Source organism: Giraffa tippelskirchi, chromosome 6, assembly GCF_054371585.1.
Source record: "Giraffa tippelskirchi isolate mGirTip1 chromosome 6, T2T-mGirTip1v1.2.pri, whole genome shotgun sequence".
In the NCBI taxonomy this organism is placed as follows: domain Eukaryota; kingdom Metazoa; phylum Chordata; class Mammalia; order Artiodactyla; family Giraffidae; genus Giraffa; species Giraffa tippelskirchi.
Window position 1 is genome coordinate 97,120,897 of NC_137280.1, and position 16,448 is coordinate 97,137,344.

The 16,448-nt window shown below is 56.7% G+C and overlaps 1 protein-coding gene across 3 annotated transcripts; it reads left to right on the forward strand.

Annotated features, from left to right (window-relative positions):
• Positions 1-333: 333 nt before the first annotated feature.
• SGTA (small glutamine rich tetratricopeptide repeat co-chaperone alpha) lies at positions 334-14,825 on the forward strand. 3 transcript variants are annotated; one of them, XM_081499926.1, is made up of 12 exons: positions 334-1,054; positions 7,120-7,257; positions 7,843-7,949; positions 8,129-8,213; positions 9,124-9,223; positions 9,535-9,639; positions 10,415-10,553; positions 11,225-11,287; positions 12,389-12,426; positions 13,194-13,283; positions 13,473-13,594; positions 13,675-14,825. In XM_081499926.1, exons 2-11 carry the CDS (start codon positions 7,158-7,160, stop codon positions 13,585-13,587), a joined length of 942 nt encoding a protein of 313 aa, XP_081356052.1. In that variant the 5' UTR covers positions 334-1,054; positions 7,120-7,157; the 3' UTR covers positions 13,588-13,594; positions 13,675-14,825. The 3 variants fall into 3 exon arrangements, with proteins under 3 accessions (XP_081356052.1, XP_081356050.1, XP_081356051.1); XM_081499924.1 differs by having other exon boundaries at positions 334-400; positions 11,225-11,479; XM_081499925.1 differs by having other exon boundaries at positions 334-400.
• Positions 14,826-16,448: the final 1,623 nt, after the last annotated feature.

Below are 16,448 nucleotides of genomic sequence, written 5' to 3' on the forward strand. Positions count from 1 at the left end.
ACATTCAAAGATCGCCTACGATACTCCAGGCGCCAGATACCCAAACGCAGCTGCACCACGTGGCCGAGTCGGCACCACGTGACGACTCCGCCAGCCCACAAGAGTCCTCCACCGTCCCATGATGCACCACTCCATTCCCGCTGTAGAGGACAAGTCAGTCCTGATTTCCGGCCTCCATTCACTCGCAGTGGTTAGTTGCCCTAACGACCAGCTTGTCCCAGCCTCTAAAGTGCGTCACTTCCCCCTACGCCAGCCTCGATAATTGGCGCGCCTGCGCTGAATGAAAGCCAGAAGTCGCTGGCTCCTTCTGCGCAGGCGTCGCAGTTGGGGGGCGGGACCGGGCGGCGCCGTGGTGCGCAGGCGCAGCCGTCGGTGGGTCCCGGGTTCGGCTGCCTGAGAGGTGAGTGCGGGGGCTCGGCGGTGGTCCGAATGGGCTTGAGGTCCGTAGTTCCGGGCGTCTGGGGCTCCTGGGGCTCCTGTGCCAGTAGGAAGACGTCGGTCCGGGGCCGGGGTCGCCATGATTTGCGGAGTGCTGTGAGTGGGCGGCGCGGAGGGGAAACTGAGGCCAGACCGCGTCGGGCAGGCCCTCGGCTGCCGAGGTTTCCTTCCCCCGGACTCCAGGCCTATGAAATGCGGATTAGGAGGCCCGGGGGTGGATAGCGGGAAGCATAGCGCCCCCATGCAGTGAGCACTCGCTGGGTGTCCGCTGTGTCCCGGAAACACGGTCTTTTTGAATCGGGGCCCCGGTCCTTGGGGTTCAAGTCGGGGCTTCCTGTCCCGGCGCCTCCACTGCCCACCTGGGTGACCTTGACCAGCCTCTTGGCTTTTCGGAGCCCGTTTCCCCCTCCGTATAACGGGCGTCGTCACAGTCCCTGCCTGGAGTAGGGGGACTTCCCGAGAGGACTAAAGCCGCAGGGCCCCCAGCGCGAAGTGACAGCTCCAAGGGATCAGCAGTGGTTAGTCCGATTTCACGAGGATGACCTCTGCCTGTTGTGCCGGAGACGGGCGCGAAATCTGGCGCTGAGGACCGGCTCGTCCACCTCTCGCTGGCTGTGTGAGTTTGGGCAAGTCGCTTGCCCCCTCCACGACCCTTTCCTGCCACGAATAGGGGCTGTAGAAGTATATGTCTCTTAACGGTCATTGTGAGGTTAAGTACACGTGGAACCCTATTTCATTAGGTTCTTGCTGCTTGTCTAGAGCTTCCTAGAGGACAGCTGGTTTTGTTATCAGACGCCAGGAAATGCGTGAGCACTCCGCATCTCCTCCCAGCAACGTTTCCCATTTTCTTTTGTTTCTCTCTCTGGTTATTTGTTTTGTCTGCTTTTCTTCTCCCTTGGCCAGGCATTCTGTCCTCTCATGTCTGGGGATATCTATGGCTGTCACAACCAGGGGCGCTCCTGGTATCAAGGGGGTGGTGACCAGGGATGCTGCTCCACATCCCACAGTGCCCAGGATGGCCCCACGGAGAACAGTCTGGCCCTCAATGTCCACAGTGCTAAAGTACGTCCTACCTCAGACTGGTGGTTCTTCACCCATGGTCTCCAGAGGGGGTGAAGGGTGTGAACCCCCAAGAAATCACGTGCAAGGTTTGGTGTGGGTGTCCACTTTTGTGGGGTGAGGAAGAGGTATTTTGGAGTTTAGGCTCTGGAATCAGGTTGTGCAGGTTCAAAACTGCTGATGTGTGTCTTCCCTGGATGAGCTTGGGGGTTACTCCCATCCCTCTGGGCCTGTTTTTCATGCTGCACAATGGGAGTTCGATTAAACAAACGGTGACCAGGAGGCCAAATCCCACTGCAGCCTCTTTTTTTGGGGGTGTGTAGGGGGAGGGATCTAGTTCCCTGACCAGGGATCGAACCAGGACCCCCTGTATTGGGAACGTGGAAGCTTAGCCACTGGACCACAGGGAAGTCCCTGCAGCCTATTTTTATGAATGAGGTTTTATGGGATAGAGCCCACTGGATCACACACATGTTTCCTGGGGCCTGGGAAGCTGAACGTCCTCACCCTGGCCCTTCTTTTCAGAAGATGTTTACTGACCCCTGAAATAAGCCACTGTGGGTACAGCATACAGCTCAGGCCTGTAAGTGCTGGGCACTCCAAGGACTTCATTCAGGGCTTTATAATTAAGTCTTCCTGGAAGGGTGAGTGGCCCTAAATCAGGTTAAGCGCTGCCCTGGAATAAGAGCTATAGTCTTTTTTATAAATTTTTGTTATTGTTGTTTATTTTTGGCTGCACTGAGTCTTTGTTGCTATGCCTGGGCTTTCTCTAGTTGCAGATAGCAGGGGTTCTCTCTAGTTGTGGTGTGTGGGCTTCTCATTGCGATGGCTTCCCTTGTTGCAGAGCACGGGCTCTAGGGCACCTGGGCTACAGTAGTTGCAGTTCAAGGGCGCAGTTGTTGTGGTGCTTGGGCTTAGCTGCTCAGCCACATGTGGGATCTTCCCAGGCCAGGGATCGAACCCATGTTCCCTGCATTGGCAGGTAGATTCTTAACCACTGGACACCCAGGGAATTCCTGAGGCTGGGGTGTTTTAGTGGGAAAATGGAAGGGTGGATGGAGAGCTAGCAGGGCTTCTGAAGGCACTGGGAGGAACTGGCGCTGGGTCCCTGGCCTCAGCCACACCTCAGGGCCATTGTCCATTCCTGACCAGTCTCCTGCCTACACCCCATGCCTGTAGCCAGTGCCCCTGGAGCCTTCTGGGCCTCACAAAGCCCTTGCTGTTCTTGTGAGAGAGAGCAGTCCTGCTGAGGATTCTGTCCCACAGCCAAAGCCTGACAAGTCGGGATTGTTCCCGAGCCCCCGGTGCCCAGTAGCAGCTGAGGAAGAGCATGTGCCATCGTTTCTGGGCCCACTTTGCTGGGAGCAGGAAGGTGATGCGGGCCACCCAGAGGGGGGAGAATGGCCACTCGCATGGACTGCCTGTGTCCAACAGGTGCCAGTCCCACTGCAGACCTGCAGTCTCTTATTTGCAACCCTGTGGACTGTAGCTCTCCAGGCTTCTCTGTCCATGGGATTCTCCAGGCAGGAATACTGGCATGGATTGCTGTGCCCTCCTCCAGGGGATCTTCCTGACCCAGGGATTAAACCTGCATCTCTTCTGTCTCCTGCATTGGCAAGTGTGTTCTTTACCATTTGAGCCACCTGGGAAGCCTCGTGTAACCCAGAATACTCGGTGAATGCAGGATTTGCCGAAAGTTCGCAGCTGAGTCATTTGTCCAGAAAATCTGCCCTTTATTTTTCCCATTTGGTGTGTATTAGTTAACTTTCAGCTGGGGGTTTGGTGACGTCTAGAGACTTTTGTGATTGGCACCACCCTGAGCAGGGTGGAGGGATTTTCCCAGGATCGAGGATGTGAGGAAGAGGGATGCTGCCCCATCCCTCACAGCTCCCAGGACGCCCCCTGCACAGTGACTTGACCCCTTGTCAGCTGTGCCCGGGGGGGGGGGGGGGGCTGCATTCACATTTGGGAAAAATATTGAGTCTGATCCCTGCTCACACTGGACACCAGGCTAAATTCCTGATGGTCAGACAGTGTGAACAGGAGGGGCCCAGTATCACCTCCCCACGGTGGGTCACCTCCCCGCCGTTCCACTCAGGAGTGTATTTAAATATGATCAGCGTCCCAGGACCTCAGAGGTCACATGGTGATGGAACCCAGTCTTGTCCCACCCCACCCCCTCTCCCAGAAGATGGATGCAGAGGGTGCTGTTAAACACCCTTCAGTGCACATTCTCCCCAGCTCCCCATGACGCTAGAGCCTGGGGGAGACACCTGCCTGAGGTGCTGGAATCTCCCAGCAGCCTCCATTACCCTGTTTTATAGGAGAGTGTGAGGACATCCACCGGACCCCCTTCAAATGGGACTCGGAGCATCCCAGCCCTGGGGCAGGGGGTGACGTGGAGCTGGCCTCAGATGGAGACTGCTGGGCCTGAGGAATTAAGACTGTAGGGCCTAGCATCATCCCTGGGTGGGCTCCAGGGCCCTGGTCTTGGCGTTCAGTGCATCAGATTGGGGGCCGACCCTTGGGAGAAGGTCCTGTCATAGACAAGAAGAAGCCCTGGAAGCGGGAAACTAGGCAGCAGTGGCCTCAAGGGAGGCATTTGTCGGGTGAGAGGGCTGTTAGTAGCACATGTGAAGGTCCTGGGGTATGTTGGGGGGTGGGGCTCGAAGAACTGAGAGTGTGCAGGGAACACATAAGATTTCGTCTCTCAGTTCCCTGGAACCCCAGCAACCCCTCAGAGTAACTCCGTCCGTCCTTACAGCTTGGTCACATAGACATCGGGTTGCCTCTTTATTTTCTTAAGTAAATGCCTGTTGTCACAGAGGCCACGTTTATTCCCTGGGAGGGAAAGCAGACCCCCTCACCATACCCCCCCAGCCCAGCATGAATCTCAGTGACTTAGTGCTGCCTCCCATGGGTCTGGTGGGGGGCCATGCCCCAAAGTGCTACCTGAAACACATGGGGGAGCCCCAGCTGCCCAGTCCTGTGACCTTACCATGTCACCTGTTGACATGTGACCCCCTCTCTGGGAGACTCTGACACCCTTCCATCCAGTTCAGTGAGAAGTCAGCAGCGGGGTGGGGGGTGAGCTGGTAAACATGAAGGCCAGGTGGTAAATTCTTTGGGATTTGGGGGCAGTGAGGAAAACCAAGCATGTTACGGAGGCACTTCTGTAGCGTGTGAATGCAAAAGACATTTTCAGCTAAATGGGTGGCTGCCAGGTGTGGCCCTTGACCCTTGATTGAGAGCAGAATATATGAAAGGACTAGGGTCCTGGGGTCTCAGAGGTCTGCATCCTAAGAAGACCACCTTGAGCTTTGAAAACAAGTTTTTTCTAATTACAGTAGACTACACATAATGTAAAATTCACCATTCTAACTATTTCAAAGTACACAGCTCAATGGCATTAAGCACATTCACATTGTCATGCAGCCATCCCCACCCTTATCTCCAGAACTTTGATCTTCCTGAACTGAACCTCCAACCTCATTAAACACTGACTCCATTCCCCTAGCCCCTGGCCCCACCAGCTACTTCCTGTCTATGGATCTGACTCCTCCAGGGACCTCCTATGAGTAGAGCAAAACAGTATTTGTTCTTCTGCATCTGCTTCTCTTACCGAGCATCATGTCTTCAAGGTCTGTCCAGGTTGTAGCAGGTGTCAGAACCTCCTTTCTTTTTAAGGCTGAGTAATATTCCACTATGTGGATGGACCACATTTATTGATCCATCATCCATCCACTGACATTGGGTTGTGTCCGCCTTTTGGCTGTGGTGAATGAAGCTGCTATTTGCAAAACAAATACCTGTAAAAACCAGGTGGTGAAGATGGTGAAGACAGCGAAGCCTGGTGTGCTGCAGTCCATGGAGTCACAAAGAGTAGGACACAGCTGAGCAACTGAACTGAAAAACCAGAACATAGTTGACATTCTAGGTGGCAGCTTGCTGGTTCAGCTGGGGAATATGACTCAGTGTTGGGGGCTTTACTGTCCAATGAGCAAGTGAGTTGTGTGGGTTGGTCTCCATGGCCCCTCTGTGTTGTTCCTAAGATCCTGTGGCTGCTGTGCTGGCTGTCTGCCCTCTGTACCCTGGCCCGTCTTGACCTCAGACCTCCCAGTTCCAGGGATACACTTGATCCAAAGGCACTGCTTGGTAAAGGCTCATTGTGTCCAGAAATGGGGGAGGAAAGTCATGCCACTTCCCCCACCCCAAAGAGCTTTGGGGAGTGGGACAGTGGCCAAGATGCCCTGTCCAGCTGCATAAAACACCGCTTCTTCAAGTTCACTTATTAGAAATTGACATATTCACATCCTATAAAATTGAGTAGACTTCAGTACATTCACAGTGCTGTGCAACTGTCACCTCTACTTCCAGAACATTCTGAAAGAAGCCCCAGTCCCTGATAACCAGGGACCCATTCTCTGTGTCTGGATTTGCCTGTTCTGGACATTTCCCATCAGTGGAATCACACACCATGTGGCCTTTCGTGTCTGGCTTCTCTCCTTTCTTTAAGCTGTCAGTGATGTAGTTTTCTGCAAACTGGAAACAGAGCTCTAAGTGCCTCCAGGGTCACATGTCTTGAACCCGAGGGCCAAGGGTGGACAGCACCTGCCTGCTCTCAGCCAGTGTGCAAAGCCTACGGCTTAGGACTTGCTCTAGTTTGATTTACCTGACGCTGGCCAGTGATGGGTTAGCGATAAGTCGGCTGGGAGGCCGCCCCTCAATTGCCAGGCCACACAGGCTGTTCACCCCATGGGAGCATGTTAGGGGAACCAAGATATTTCACACTGCACATCCCAGCTGCCAGGTCAGTCCTGCGCAGCCCTGGCAAGCATGGGCTGCCCCTTCTGAGCCTTTTTATTCTCTGACTGGGAGGTGGTCCCCTGCAGGGGGCGAAGCTGCAGGGATGTGAAGTACCTGGCACATCATGGCACTGTGGGGGCCTGCCTCCCCAGCCATGACAACCACAGGTGTCACCAGTGTGCCCTGGGAAGGGTCACACAAAGCCTAGGAATACAGCAGGGTGTGGTGGAACCCAGAGGAGGCCCTCGGGCGGCCTGGAAGGGAGGGAGTCAGTGCCCTCTGGGCCTTTGGTCTGCTCAGGTCCGCCTGCTAGTCCTGTCTGACCCTCATGGACAGTGCTTGTCCCCCCAATGTTTGGGACTCGGAAACTGTCAGAATGTTTTCTTGTCCTGAGCATAGAGAAGCAGCAGGTAGGGCTGTGGCCCACCCTCTGTGTCCCTGAGGAGCCCTGTGTACCCCATCCAGCTGGTGAGGAGTCACGACCACTGGACCCGGGGTCATGTCACCCTGGGGCAGGAATCAGGCGGGACTGCAAGGGGCTCTGGGTGGCCTCAGTGTCCCCTATGTGAAATGGGGAGAATTAACTTTCCTGTCTCTCTGGTTGAGCAGATGTAACTAGCCAGTGAGTTAAAGTGGCTCCTGCAGGGTGGGATGTGTGTGGAGGGTGCCTGGATGGTCTGGAGCAGGAGGTGCATGATGGTGGATGTTGGGGGCATAGGAGGGAAGGCCTGGCTGTCCCTGCCACCCTGTCCTCATGCCCTGGACCATGTCTGCAGATCCTGAAGCCCCCAGGCCTGTCTCCTTCTGTGTCCGCAGGTCCTGAAGCCCCCAGGTGTGTTTCCTCCCACCTCACAATGGACAACAAGAAGCGTCTGGCCTATTCCATCATCCGCTTCCTGCACGACCAGCTCCGGCACGGGGGGCTCTCATCCGATGCCCAGGAAAGCCTGGAAGGTATGTGGGGGGGTCACTGCTCTCCCTCCCTCCTTGGAGCTTGGGTCCCCTGCCCCCTGCTGCCAACTGCTTTCCCCCATCCTCCTCCTCCCTTCCCCCATCAGTGCCCAGGACCTTTGTGGGGCAAGTGTGATGGGCTGGTCCCCGTCCTCTTTCACAGGAAGGGACACTGGGCCTCCTGCTGGTTTTCTGTCAACTTCCTCTTACAGTGAGGTGCAGCCCCCTAGGGTTCTGCATCCTCCCATTGAATGTGTGTCCCTACCCACCAAAGATGGGAATGAGGCTGGTGAACCCAGGCCAGACCCGGCAGTCAGACCACCCAGGCGGTCCCAGCGTTGTGACCCCACAGACAGCCCTGAGGTCACCATCTGCTCCCTGCTAGGCAGCGATAGCACCGTCCCCTCTCCTCCCAGCCTCAGGGCTCGAGGGGTAGGTCCGTCCTCTGCTTCCCAAGGAATCAGAACCAGAACCGATGCGTTCCGAGGCCTTGGCGAGCTGGCCCGAGAAGGGAAGCTCGAATCCTGCCTGCCAGGATCGCAGGCTCGGGGCTGGGGTCAGCAGAGCGCACCTCCGTTCCCCTGGCAGTTGCCATCCAGTGCCTGGAGACCGCTTTCGGGGTGACAGTGGAGGACAGCGACCTCGCGCTCCCCCAGACTCTTCCGGAAATATTTGAAGCAGCTGCCGCGGGCAAGGTGAGCCTTCAAGTCCCACAGGGCTGTGGGTTGGTTGCAGAACAAGGGTCTGAGTCACCTCCAGAGGCATGAAGGGTGCTGAGTTTGGGGAGGGGCATGAAGGGTGCTGAGCTGGGTGGGGCAGGGGGACGGTGGTCTCCTACTGTCTCTCCAGCAACTCAGTTTCACTCTTGGGACAGGAGCTGCCACCAGATCTGAGGAGCCCCCAGGAAACCCCGCCTTCGGAGGAAGACTCGGCCGAGGCAGAACGCCTCAAAACTGAAGGTGAGGAGCGCCCCGCAACCTGGCCTTCAGGTGCTGCAGGAAGTAGAAGCCAGTCGGTCCCTTGGAGTGGATGGCGAGCCAGCCTTGGAGTCGGGGCCAGGGGCTCCTACATGGATGTGGAGACATAGAGAGGTCAGACCCTCAACGGGAGAGATGTAAATGGCAAGGCCACTATGGAGCTTCCCAAGTGGTTAGAGTGACCACATAACCCAGTAGGTTCACCCAGGGTTGTGCCCAGAAGATGTGCAGACACATCCACAAAGGTGCTTGTGCACTTGTGCTCATGGTGGAAACCAGCCAGATGCCCAACAGCTGATGAGTGGATACACACATGTGGTCTCTCCACACTCGGAAATGTCACTTAGTCCCAGAAAGCGGTGAAGCCCTGACACTTCCTACCATGTGGACAGACCCTGAGAACACGATGCTCAGTGAGAGAAGCAGACATGGGAGGACACAGAGGGGTGTGATTCCACTGATGGGAGACATCCAGAACAGGCCAGTCCACCAACATAGAGAGTGGGTTCCTGGTTGTCAGGGACTGGGGAGTGGTGACGGCTATTGGTGCTTATTTCAGCTGGTGGAACGTTCTGGAGTTAGTGGTGATGGTTGGGCCACTCTGCACATACTAAAAACTGGAATTCCATACTTTTAAAGGATGCGATTTATGGTATGTGAATTCCATCTCATTAAAACTGGGCTGTTTCTGAAGGAATGAGCAAGAGTGATGGCATCCGAGGCTTAGCTTCCCAAATGGCACAGCCAGGGCCACCACAGTTGCCACCACCCTAACCTCTGTCTGAGTGTCATATCCTGGGCCCTAAAACCCCATCCCTTCACAGGGGAGCCGGGAGAGCCAAGAACGCCGCCTCCGACCCCAGGATGTATGTTTTCTTTCCTTTTTCTTCAGGAAATGAGCAGATGAAAGTAGAAAACTTTGAGGCCGCTGTGCACTTCTATGGGAAAGCCATCGAGCTGAACCCTGCCAATGCCGTCTACTTCTGTAACAGGTGCAACCTGGAGTATGGAGGAGGAGGGAGTTGCTGTCAGGGGCCTGGGCAGACTATGGGAGAGAATGGGAAGAGTGTTCGCACCCAAGGGTGGGGTGCCAATGGCTCAGCTGCCATCCTAAATGACACACCTGGCCGGATGGGTGGCCAGGCATGAGTGAGCATGAGCAAGTACCAAGGATGGGCACTCAGCCTGCCCGGGCCTCCCACTCTGGGCAACCCTGCCTCTGCCCCACTGGGCAGCCAGGGAGACTGGGCGAGGGGCTGCGAGGAGGAGCCGGCTCCCCGACCTTTCTGCTTGTCCTCCCCAGAGCTGCAGCCTACAGCAAACTGGGGAACTACGCAGGGGCAGTGCAGGACTGTGAGCGGGCCATCTGCATAGACCCGTCCTACAGCAAGGCCTATGGCAGGATGGGGTGAGTGTGCCTGCCTGTCCATCCCGCAGACACCATCTGCTGGGGGCACTTGTGTTAGGGACGAAGCCCTACACCATCTCAAGTCCAGGCCGACACCTGAGCTTCTGACCCCCCGGCTGTAAGTCACAGTTCTCATGACCCCTCCCTGGGCTCAGCGATTCCCCAGGAGGCTCACAGAAGTCAGGAGAACATGTCATTTAAGTGCTTTTTCTTTTTTTAATATTTCTTTGGCTGCGACAGGTCTTAGTTGTGGCACATGGGATCTTTTAGTTGTGAATTCTCAGTTGGGGCATGTGGGATCTAGTTCGTGGACCAGGAATCAAACCCAGGCCCCCTGCATTGAGAGCTCAGCATCTCAGCCACCGGACTATCAGGGAATTCCTATGTCATTTAGTTTAATCAGCTTTTTGTGAAGAACACAGACAGACAGCAGATGCAGAGACATGGAGGGCGAGGCTGGGGAGGGTCCGAGGCGGAGCATCTCTCCCCATGGGGTTTGGGGTGCACCCCACCTGGCACTCAGGGGGTCATCAGTGGAGGTGAGTTTTATAACCGTCTCTAGCACTTCCGTTTGTGGATGTTGGGGGTGGCTGGCTGGTGTCCTGGCCTGCAGCCCATCCTGAGGCTCCTCCTCGGCATGAACTCCGGGTAGTCCAGGGATGCACCTGAGACCAGCTCTGCCAAGCAGGGAGGTAGGGTTCTGACCCCCTACCACCACGAGAACTGGGGCTGCCTCCCAGGCCCTCCCCCATACCCTCTGTCCCTCCATCTGCAGCCTGGCGCTGTCCAGCCTGAACAAGCACACGGAGGCCGTGGCCTACTACAGAAAGGCCCTGGAGCTGGATCCCGACAATGAGACCTACAAGTCCAACCTCAAAGTGGCTGAGCTGCGGCTGAGAGAGGCACCCAGTCCTGTGAGTCCCCTGGGATAGCGGTTGGAGGCGGGGCAGCTGGGCTGGAGGGCGAGGCCTGACCTGGGTGTGGAGACCCTCTGGTGCTGGGGGCTGGACCTCTGTTCAGCTGGGTCCTGTCCTCAGAGAAGAGGCTGATCCCAGAAACAGAAGGGGGTGTGTCACCCAGGGAAGCCATCCCTCGGGGGTGGGGACCAGAGCCTGTCAGTGGTTCCCTGGGGAGGAGTCAGCCCTCAGGGCCAGCAGGCTCAGGGTAGCTAGTGTGAATGATCCGAGGTGACCAGGGTGGGGACCGTGGCTCCATGTGCGGGGCCCCTGTGAAGGAGGGGTCATGTAGCCTTGAGCTGGGGGGTGTGCAAGTGAAAGGTGCAGTCGTGGGCAAGTTGGTTACTGTCTCTAAGGACTTGCTACCCCCGGGGGGCACTGTCCCTTCACAGTCAGCGTCACAAAATAGAAGCTGAGGTTAACATGCTGAGCTCCTCCTGGGTGACCCACACATGGTATTTCCGTCTACAGAGCTCCCTCTGGCTGCAGGCCTGGGCTGCCTGAGCTGCAGGGATGCCCAGGATTCCAGCAGACCCCCCCCATGGGGAACCTCACCCCTCACTTCCTGGGGACTAGCTATTGAGGTCCTGTGTCCCAGCACCACTGACCAGGGCTTTTCTCATCCACAGACGGGAGGTGTTGGCAGCTTTGACATCGCAGGCCTGCTGAACAACCCGAGCTTCATGAGCATGGTAACAGCCTCGCCTGCTCCCTCTGCCCCTGCCTACGGTCAGAACAGCCACAGACGTCCCGGGATGGGCATACCTGCAGCACCCCCTGTCAGACTCCTCAATGTCAAGCACAGGGGGCAGACTGAGCCCACCTCTCCCAGCCCTGCACCTCCTGCTAAGCCCCTTCTCGGTGTGGACACGGTGACTACAGAGGTGCAGATGAGACTTGGCAGGGTGTGGGGGCCCCAGAGAAAGGCCACCTTCCGTGCAGAGGCACGTGTTCTGCATGGGGCATCCCCTGGGAGCAGGCACCTGGCATGTCCACATGCTTGTCCAGTTCCAGGTAGTCTTGATGGTACTCAGGGCTCACTGCTGGCTCCAGGGGCCTCAGGGTCTCAGACTATCAGGAAAAGGAGCCCCAGCTGCCAGAGAAGTGTCCCCGCCCCAGTGAGAAGCGTCCGGCCTCCCATGTCGTAGCTGGGCCTCCGCTTTCATCCAGGGACAGGTGGCCACAAGGCAAGAAGACACCCAGCCAGGGAAAGAAGCTGGCAGCAGCCACTCCTTTGGCCTCATCCATCGGGGTCAATGATCACAGCCCCCTGAGGCTTTGTGCAGTGCTATTAGTACCTAGCCATGCCTGGTGCTCGCACAACTGTGACCTGAGATAGCCACAAAGGGCAGTGGACAGGCCACGGCGAGGTGGTAGCGCTGTCTTGCCCTTTTTGGAAAGAGCCACAACCTGGAAGTCACCCCCCTGACCTCTGCTCATGTTTGTCTTAAAATCAGCCCAGAGGAGATAGTCCCATCTTGGTGGGGGAGGGGATCAGTGCAGGGGAGATTCCCATGTATCATCATTTATCCACAGAGAACTGGGACCAACTCTTCTGGGGCGTCCCCCGTATGGGGTGGTGACGAGGTGCCTGGAATCTCCTGAGATGAGAGTCCAGACAGGATGAAAGTAGGGAAGCGGGGGAGGGTTGCAGCGCATTAGGGATGGTGAGGCCTGGGGAAGAGGCAGGCGGACGCCCTGGGTGCTGGACTGGAGGCCCATGGTGCTCACAGGGGAACCTTGTCAGTGGCAGGGGAGCCTGCCCCATCTGACAGGTCTGTTCTCTTCTTCAGGCATCAAACCTGATGAACAATCCCCAGGTTCAGCAGCTGTAAGTGACCATTGTTCTCCTTTGGGTCTTTTTGAAATATTTCTTTGGCTGTGGTCTTAGTTGCGGCACGCAAGATCTTCATCACAGTGTGTGGACTCTCTTAGTTGTTACATGTGAGCTCAGTAGTTGCAGTGTGTGAGCTTAGTTGCTCCATGGCATGTGGGATCTTAGTTCCCCAGCAGGGATTGAACCTGAATCTCCTGGATTGCAAGGCAAATTCTTAATTACTGGACCACTAGGGAAGTTCTCTCTTCTTTGGACCTTGTGGTTAAAAATCACTGTGGTAATGATGAGCATACAGTTTCCTGTTTTAGCCATTTTAAGATCTATAGTTCCATGGCATTAAGTACACTTATAACGTCCTGTAGTTGGTCACTACAGTCTAATCCAGAACGGCCATCACCCCAAAATGAAGCCCCACCCCCACGAGCATTGTCTCCCAGCTCCTGACCACCAGTCACCCATCTGTGGATCGGCCTGACGGTGTTTCACATCAGTGGACTCAGACACTCTATAGTCTTTTGTGTCACTGGCATGGCCCGGTGTCCCTGGGGGATAGCACTGCCCCACTGAGAATCACTGTTTTTAAGCCAAAAATGGATGTTCCTGGGAAAGTTGGTGAAATTGACAGGTTACAGTCAGAAGGGTGGGCTCAGGGGGAGTTGGGTCCCAGGGGACGTCTCTTGCCAGTAGCAGGGAAGGGCTGAGCAGGGCTGCAGGGGGAAAAAGGGGCTGAGCTGTCTTTAAGTCCAGGACTCTCTTTGCAGCATGTCTGGCATGATTTCGGGTGGCCACAACCCCGTGGGGACTCCTGGCACCAGCCCCTCACAGAATGACCTGGCCAGTCTCATCCAGGCGTGAGTGGACCTGCCAGGCGGGGCTCCTGGGTGGGACAGGGTCCAGGGTCCCCAGGTGCTCTATGGGGCCTCGCCCTCCAGGGAGTGGTCCCCCTGCCCTCCAGGGGCATGTCAGATGGGGAGAGGCGGCTGGGTGGGGGCCCTGGACCTGGCTGAGCCCAGGCATGCCTCCCCTGCCCCCACCTGCAGGGGCCAGCAGTTCGCTCAGCAGATGCAGCAACAGAACCCAGAGTTGATAGAGCAGCTCCGCAGTCAGATCCGGAGTCGGACTCCCAGTGCCAGCAACGACGACCAGCAGGAGTGACCTCCCCGTGAGTCCCCGGGGCTGGGGGGCACCTTGGACCCTCAGGTCTCTTGCCGGGTGGGCCCACTCAGGTGTTTCTCCCTCCAGCCTGCCCAGCGCCATCGGGTCCTTCCCGGCCGACAGGAAGCCTTCTCAGCGTTTTCCGTCTCTTCCCATTGGATCGCCCACAAGAGAAAAAGAACTTGGACCTGCATGTTAAGCCGGATTTTTATGATGTTTACTTTCGCCTCCTCCCCCCCCTCCCTTTTTGTACTCTCTCACGGCCCCCAGACCCTTCTCGAAACAGAGCCAGCAAGCTGTGAGTGCAGACCAGCACCCGTCTCCCTCCTGGTCCCCTGCCCTGAAGACCCGGTCACTAAAGTATTTTCTAGAACATTCTGAGGTGGGGATGGTCTTCTCACCGCTCTCCGAGAAGTGGTCCGTGGGGTGCCGTGGCCCCGAAGCCCCTTCTTTAGCCCCCGCCTGCCCCCCCAGTCTGTCTGCAGGGCCTCCCAGCCCCCGAGAAGCTGCTTTCTGAGTTGACCTTGGCCTCCCTGGCCACCCCTGCTCGGATGAGCTCACTGCCAGCCAGCCCGGCCCAGCAGACCCGGTTTCTCGCACGAGGAACTCCAGTTGCAAGTGCCCCAGAGGCAGTTTCTGCACCTAGCAGGGGCCGAAGCAGATGTTTTGGGTGCACACGACCCATTTCTGGGACTTGAATTCCAGTCCAGCGCTCAGATGGACTTGGGTCTGATTGCCATGCTTTTCCCGGTACTTACAACCAACAGACTGCGAGGGGCCCTCTCATGACCTTTGAGCTGGCTCCTGAGCCTGTCCCAGCCTGGCTGTGTATCCCAGCCACTGCCCTCTGTCTACAAGTGGTCCTGCTGGCCTGGCTTGCCTGCATCCTCAGTGGGCTCTCCTCCTGCTTGGGGGTTGGGGCTACCGGGGTCCCTGATGGCCACCTGCCTAGGCCTGAGATCACTGGGCAGCCACCGTGGATGTCCCTGCAGCCCAGGGCAGGGTGGAGAGGGTCCCTGGCACCGTGGCTCCGGCCACAGTGTTGGCGACAGGATTGCTGGAGGCTCCCTGGTGGTGTCGGGTCGTGTGGGAGGCGACCCTGTACCAGTACTGTGTGTGTAGGTAACTCGTAGAGAGACAGCCCCACACACATCCCGTGAGGCATGCTAACTCATATGAGTGCTACCATGGTGACAAGATAACGTGTGGGGAATAAATAGACATCGTGACCTCTGCCAGCCTCCGTGTGGACCTCTTAGTGCTGCTCTGCCCCCACCCCCTCCCTCCCAGAGCTTCCAGGAACCCCCAGCGAGGACCCTGCATGGGTCACTCTGAGCCATTGACCCAGTTTGTGTGTGCCTTCCCTGTCACCATGGAGACAATCTCACAGATTCAGTGGCCTTTAACCACACACAGTGTCTCCATCCTGGAAGCCAGAAGTCAGACTGGGGACCCCCTTGGGCTAAATCCAGGTGTGGATGGGTCTGGTTCACTCCCTGTCCAGAGGCTGACACGTGTGGTTTAGGTGCAGGGGGTGTCAGGCCTGCACTCAACTCCCCTGGGTCGCTGGGCTGTGAAAACGCTTTTGGGCCATACCACTTTCTTTGGCTGTGACCTCTGTGGCTTCCAGTGGGTGTACTCAGCCTCTGGTGACCTTGAGCTGCTGTGTCCTGCTGAGGTGACCTCCCCATGTTTCCTGCCACTTGGATGGTGGCCAGTAGGTCACAAAGGAAGTTCAGGGGGGAGGAGGAATCCATCCCCCATGCTGCTGTGGGCATGAGAGCTCTATCAGAGCAAAGGGAAGGCAGGTCCTGGCTGTGTCCCACAGAAGGGTGGACTGGGATTTACGTCGCTCCAGCTACCTGTGTGAAGAAGTGGTCCCTCTTTAAAAACAGACAATAGACTTCCCCAGCGGTCCAGTGCTTAAGACTACCCACTCACACTGCCGAGGGCTTGGGTTTGATCCCTGCTCTGGGAACTAAAATCCAGCAAGCCATGGGGTGCTGCCAAAAGCAAAAGTTGCCACAAACCAGTTCAGAACTGGTTCCTTCCCAGTGTCTGTGGGTCAGAAACCAGTGAGGCTCAGCTGGGGCCTCTGCTCAGGGTCTCAGCCAAGGCCTCGTTCTCATCTGCCCGCAGACCAACCAGAGTTTAGTCTTTATGGTGTGGTAAGTCAAGGCCTAGCCTCTCTTAGCTCTGTGCCGCCAGGGCTTCCTGTATTCATTTCCTGGGGCTGCCGTAATACTACAGACTCAGGCTTAAACCAACACACATTGACCCTCGTATTTCTAGAAGCAGGAGCATGGAATCAGTTGGTCCCGTCCAAAAGCAAGGTGTCTGCCAGAGCCCTGCCGCCTCCAGGGGCTCCAGGGGAGGGTCCTTCCTGCCTCTCCCAGTTTCCGAGCCTTGGTGTCATTGGCTTGTGACCACATCACCGCAGTCTCTGCCTGTCTTCACGCAGAAGCCTCTCCCCTGCTGTCTGTGTCAAAGTGCTCTCTGCCTCTTCATGATGACACTGGACATCCCCTCCTTGGGTGATCCAGAATCATCTCTGTCTCAAGGTCCTTCATAATCCCACCTGCAAAGTCCCTTTTGCCATGAAAGGAACTGTACTATCATGGGTTCTGGGGATTCGGACGTGGACACCTCTGGGGGTCAATAGCTAGTAGCTAGTGTTGCACAGCTCCCCAGGTATTGCTGTCAACACTTGCTTCACCCAAGCGGCAGGAGAGAGGGAGTCTGGCTGTCTTCAGCTCCCAGGTTGGAAACTTAGGTAACATGGCTCAGTCTCAGGAATGATGGTCACCATCTATTCTGTTGGGTAGGAGTCTCTGGTCTAAGCCACACACCGACAGGAGGGG

Bases quoted from the DNA above. Each gene is read 5' to 3' on its own strand.
- SGTA (XM_081499924.1), top strand. From the start codon at position 7,158: ATGGACAACAAGAAGCGTCTGGCCTATTCCATCATCCGCTTCCTGCAC. The intron at 9,224-9,534 runs GTGCAACCTGGA...TGTCCTCCCCAG, and splicing joins GCCGTCTACTTCTGTAACAG to AGCTGCAGCCTACAGCAAAC. The intron at 11,480-12,388 runs GTGCAGATGAGA...TCTCTTCTTCAG, and splicing joins TGGACACGGTGACTACAGAG to GCATCAAACCTGATGAACAA.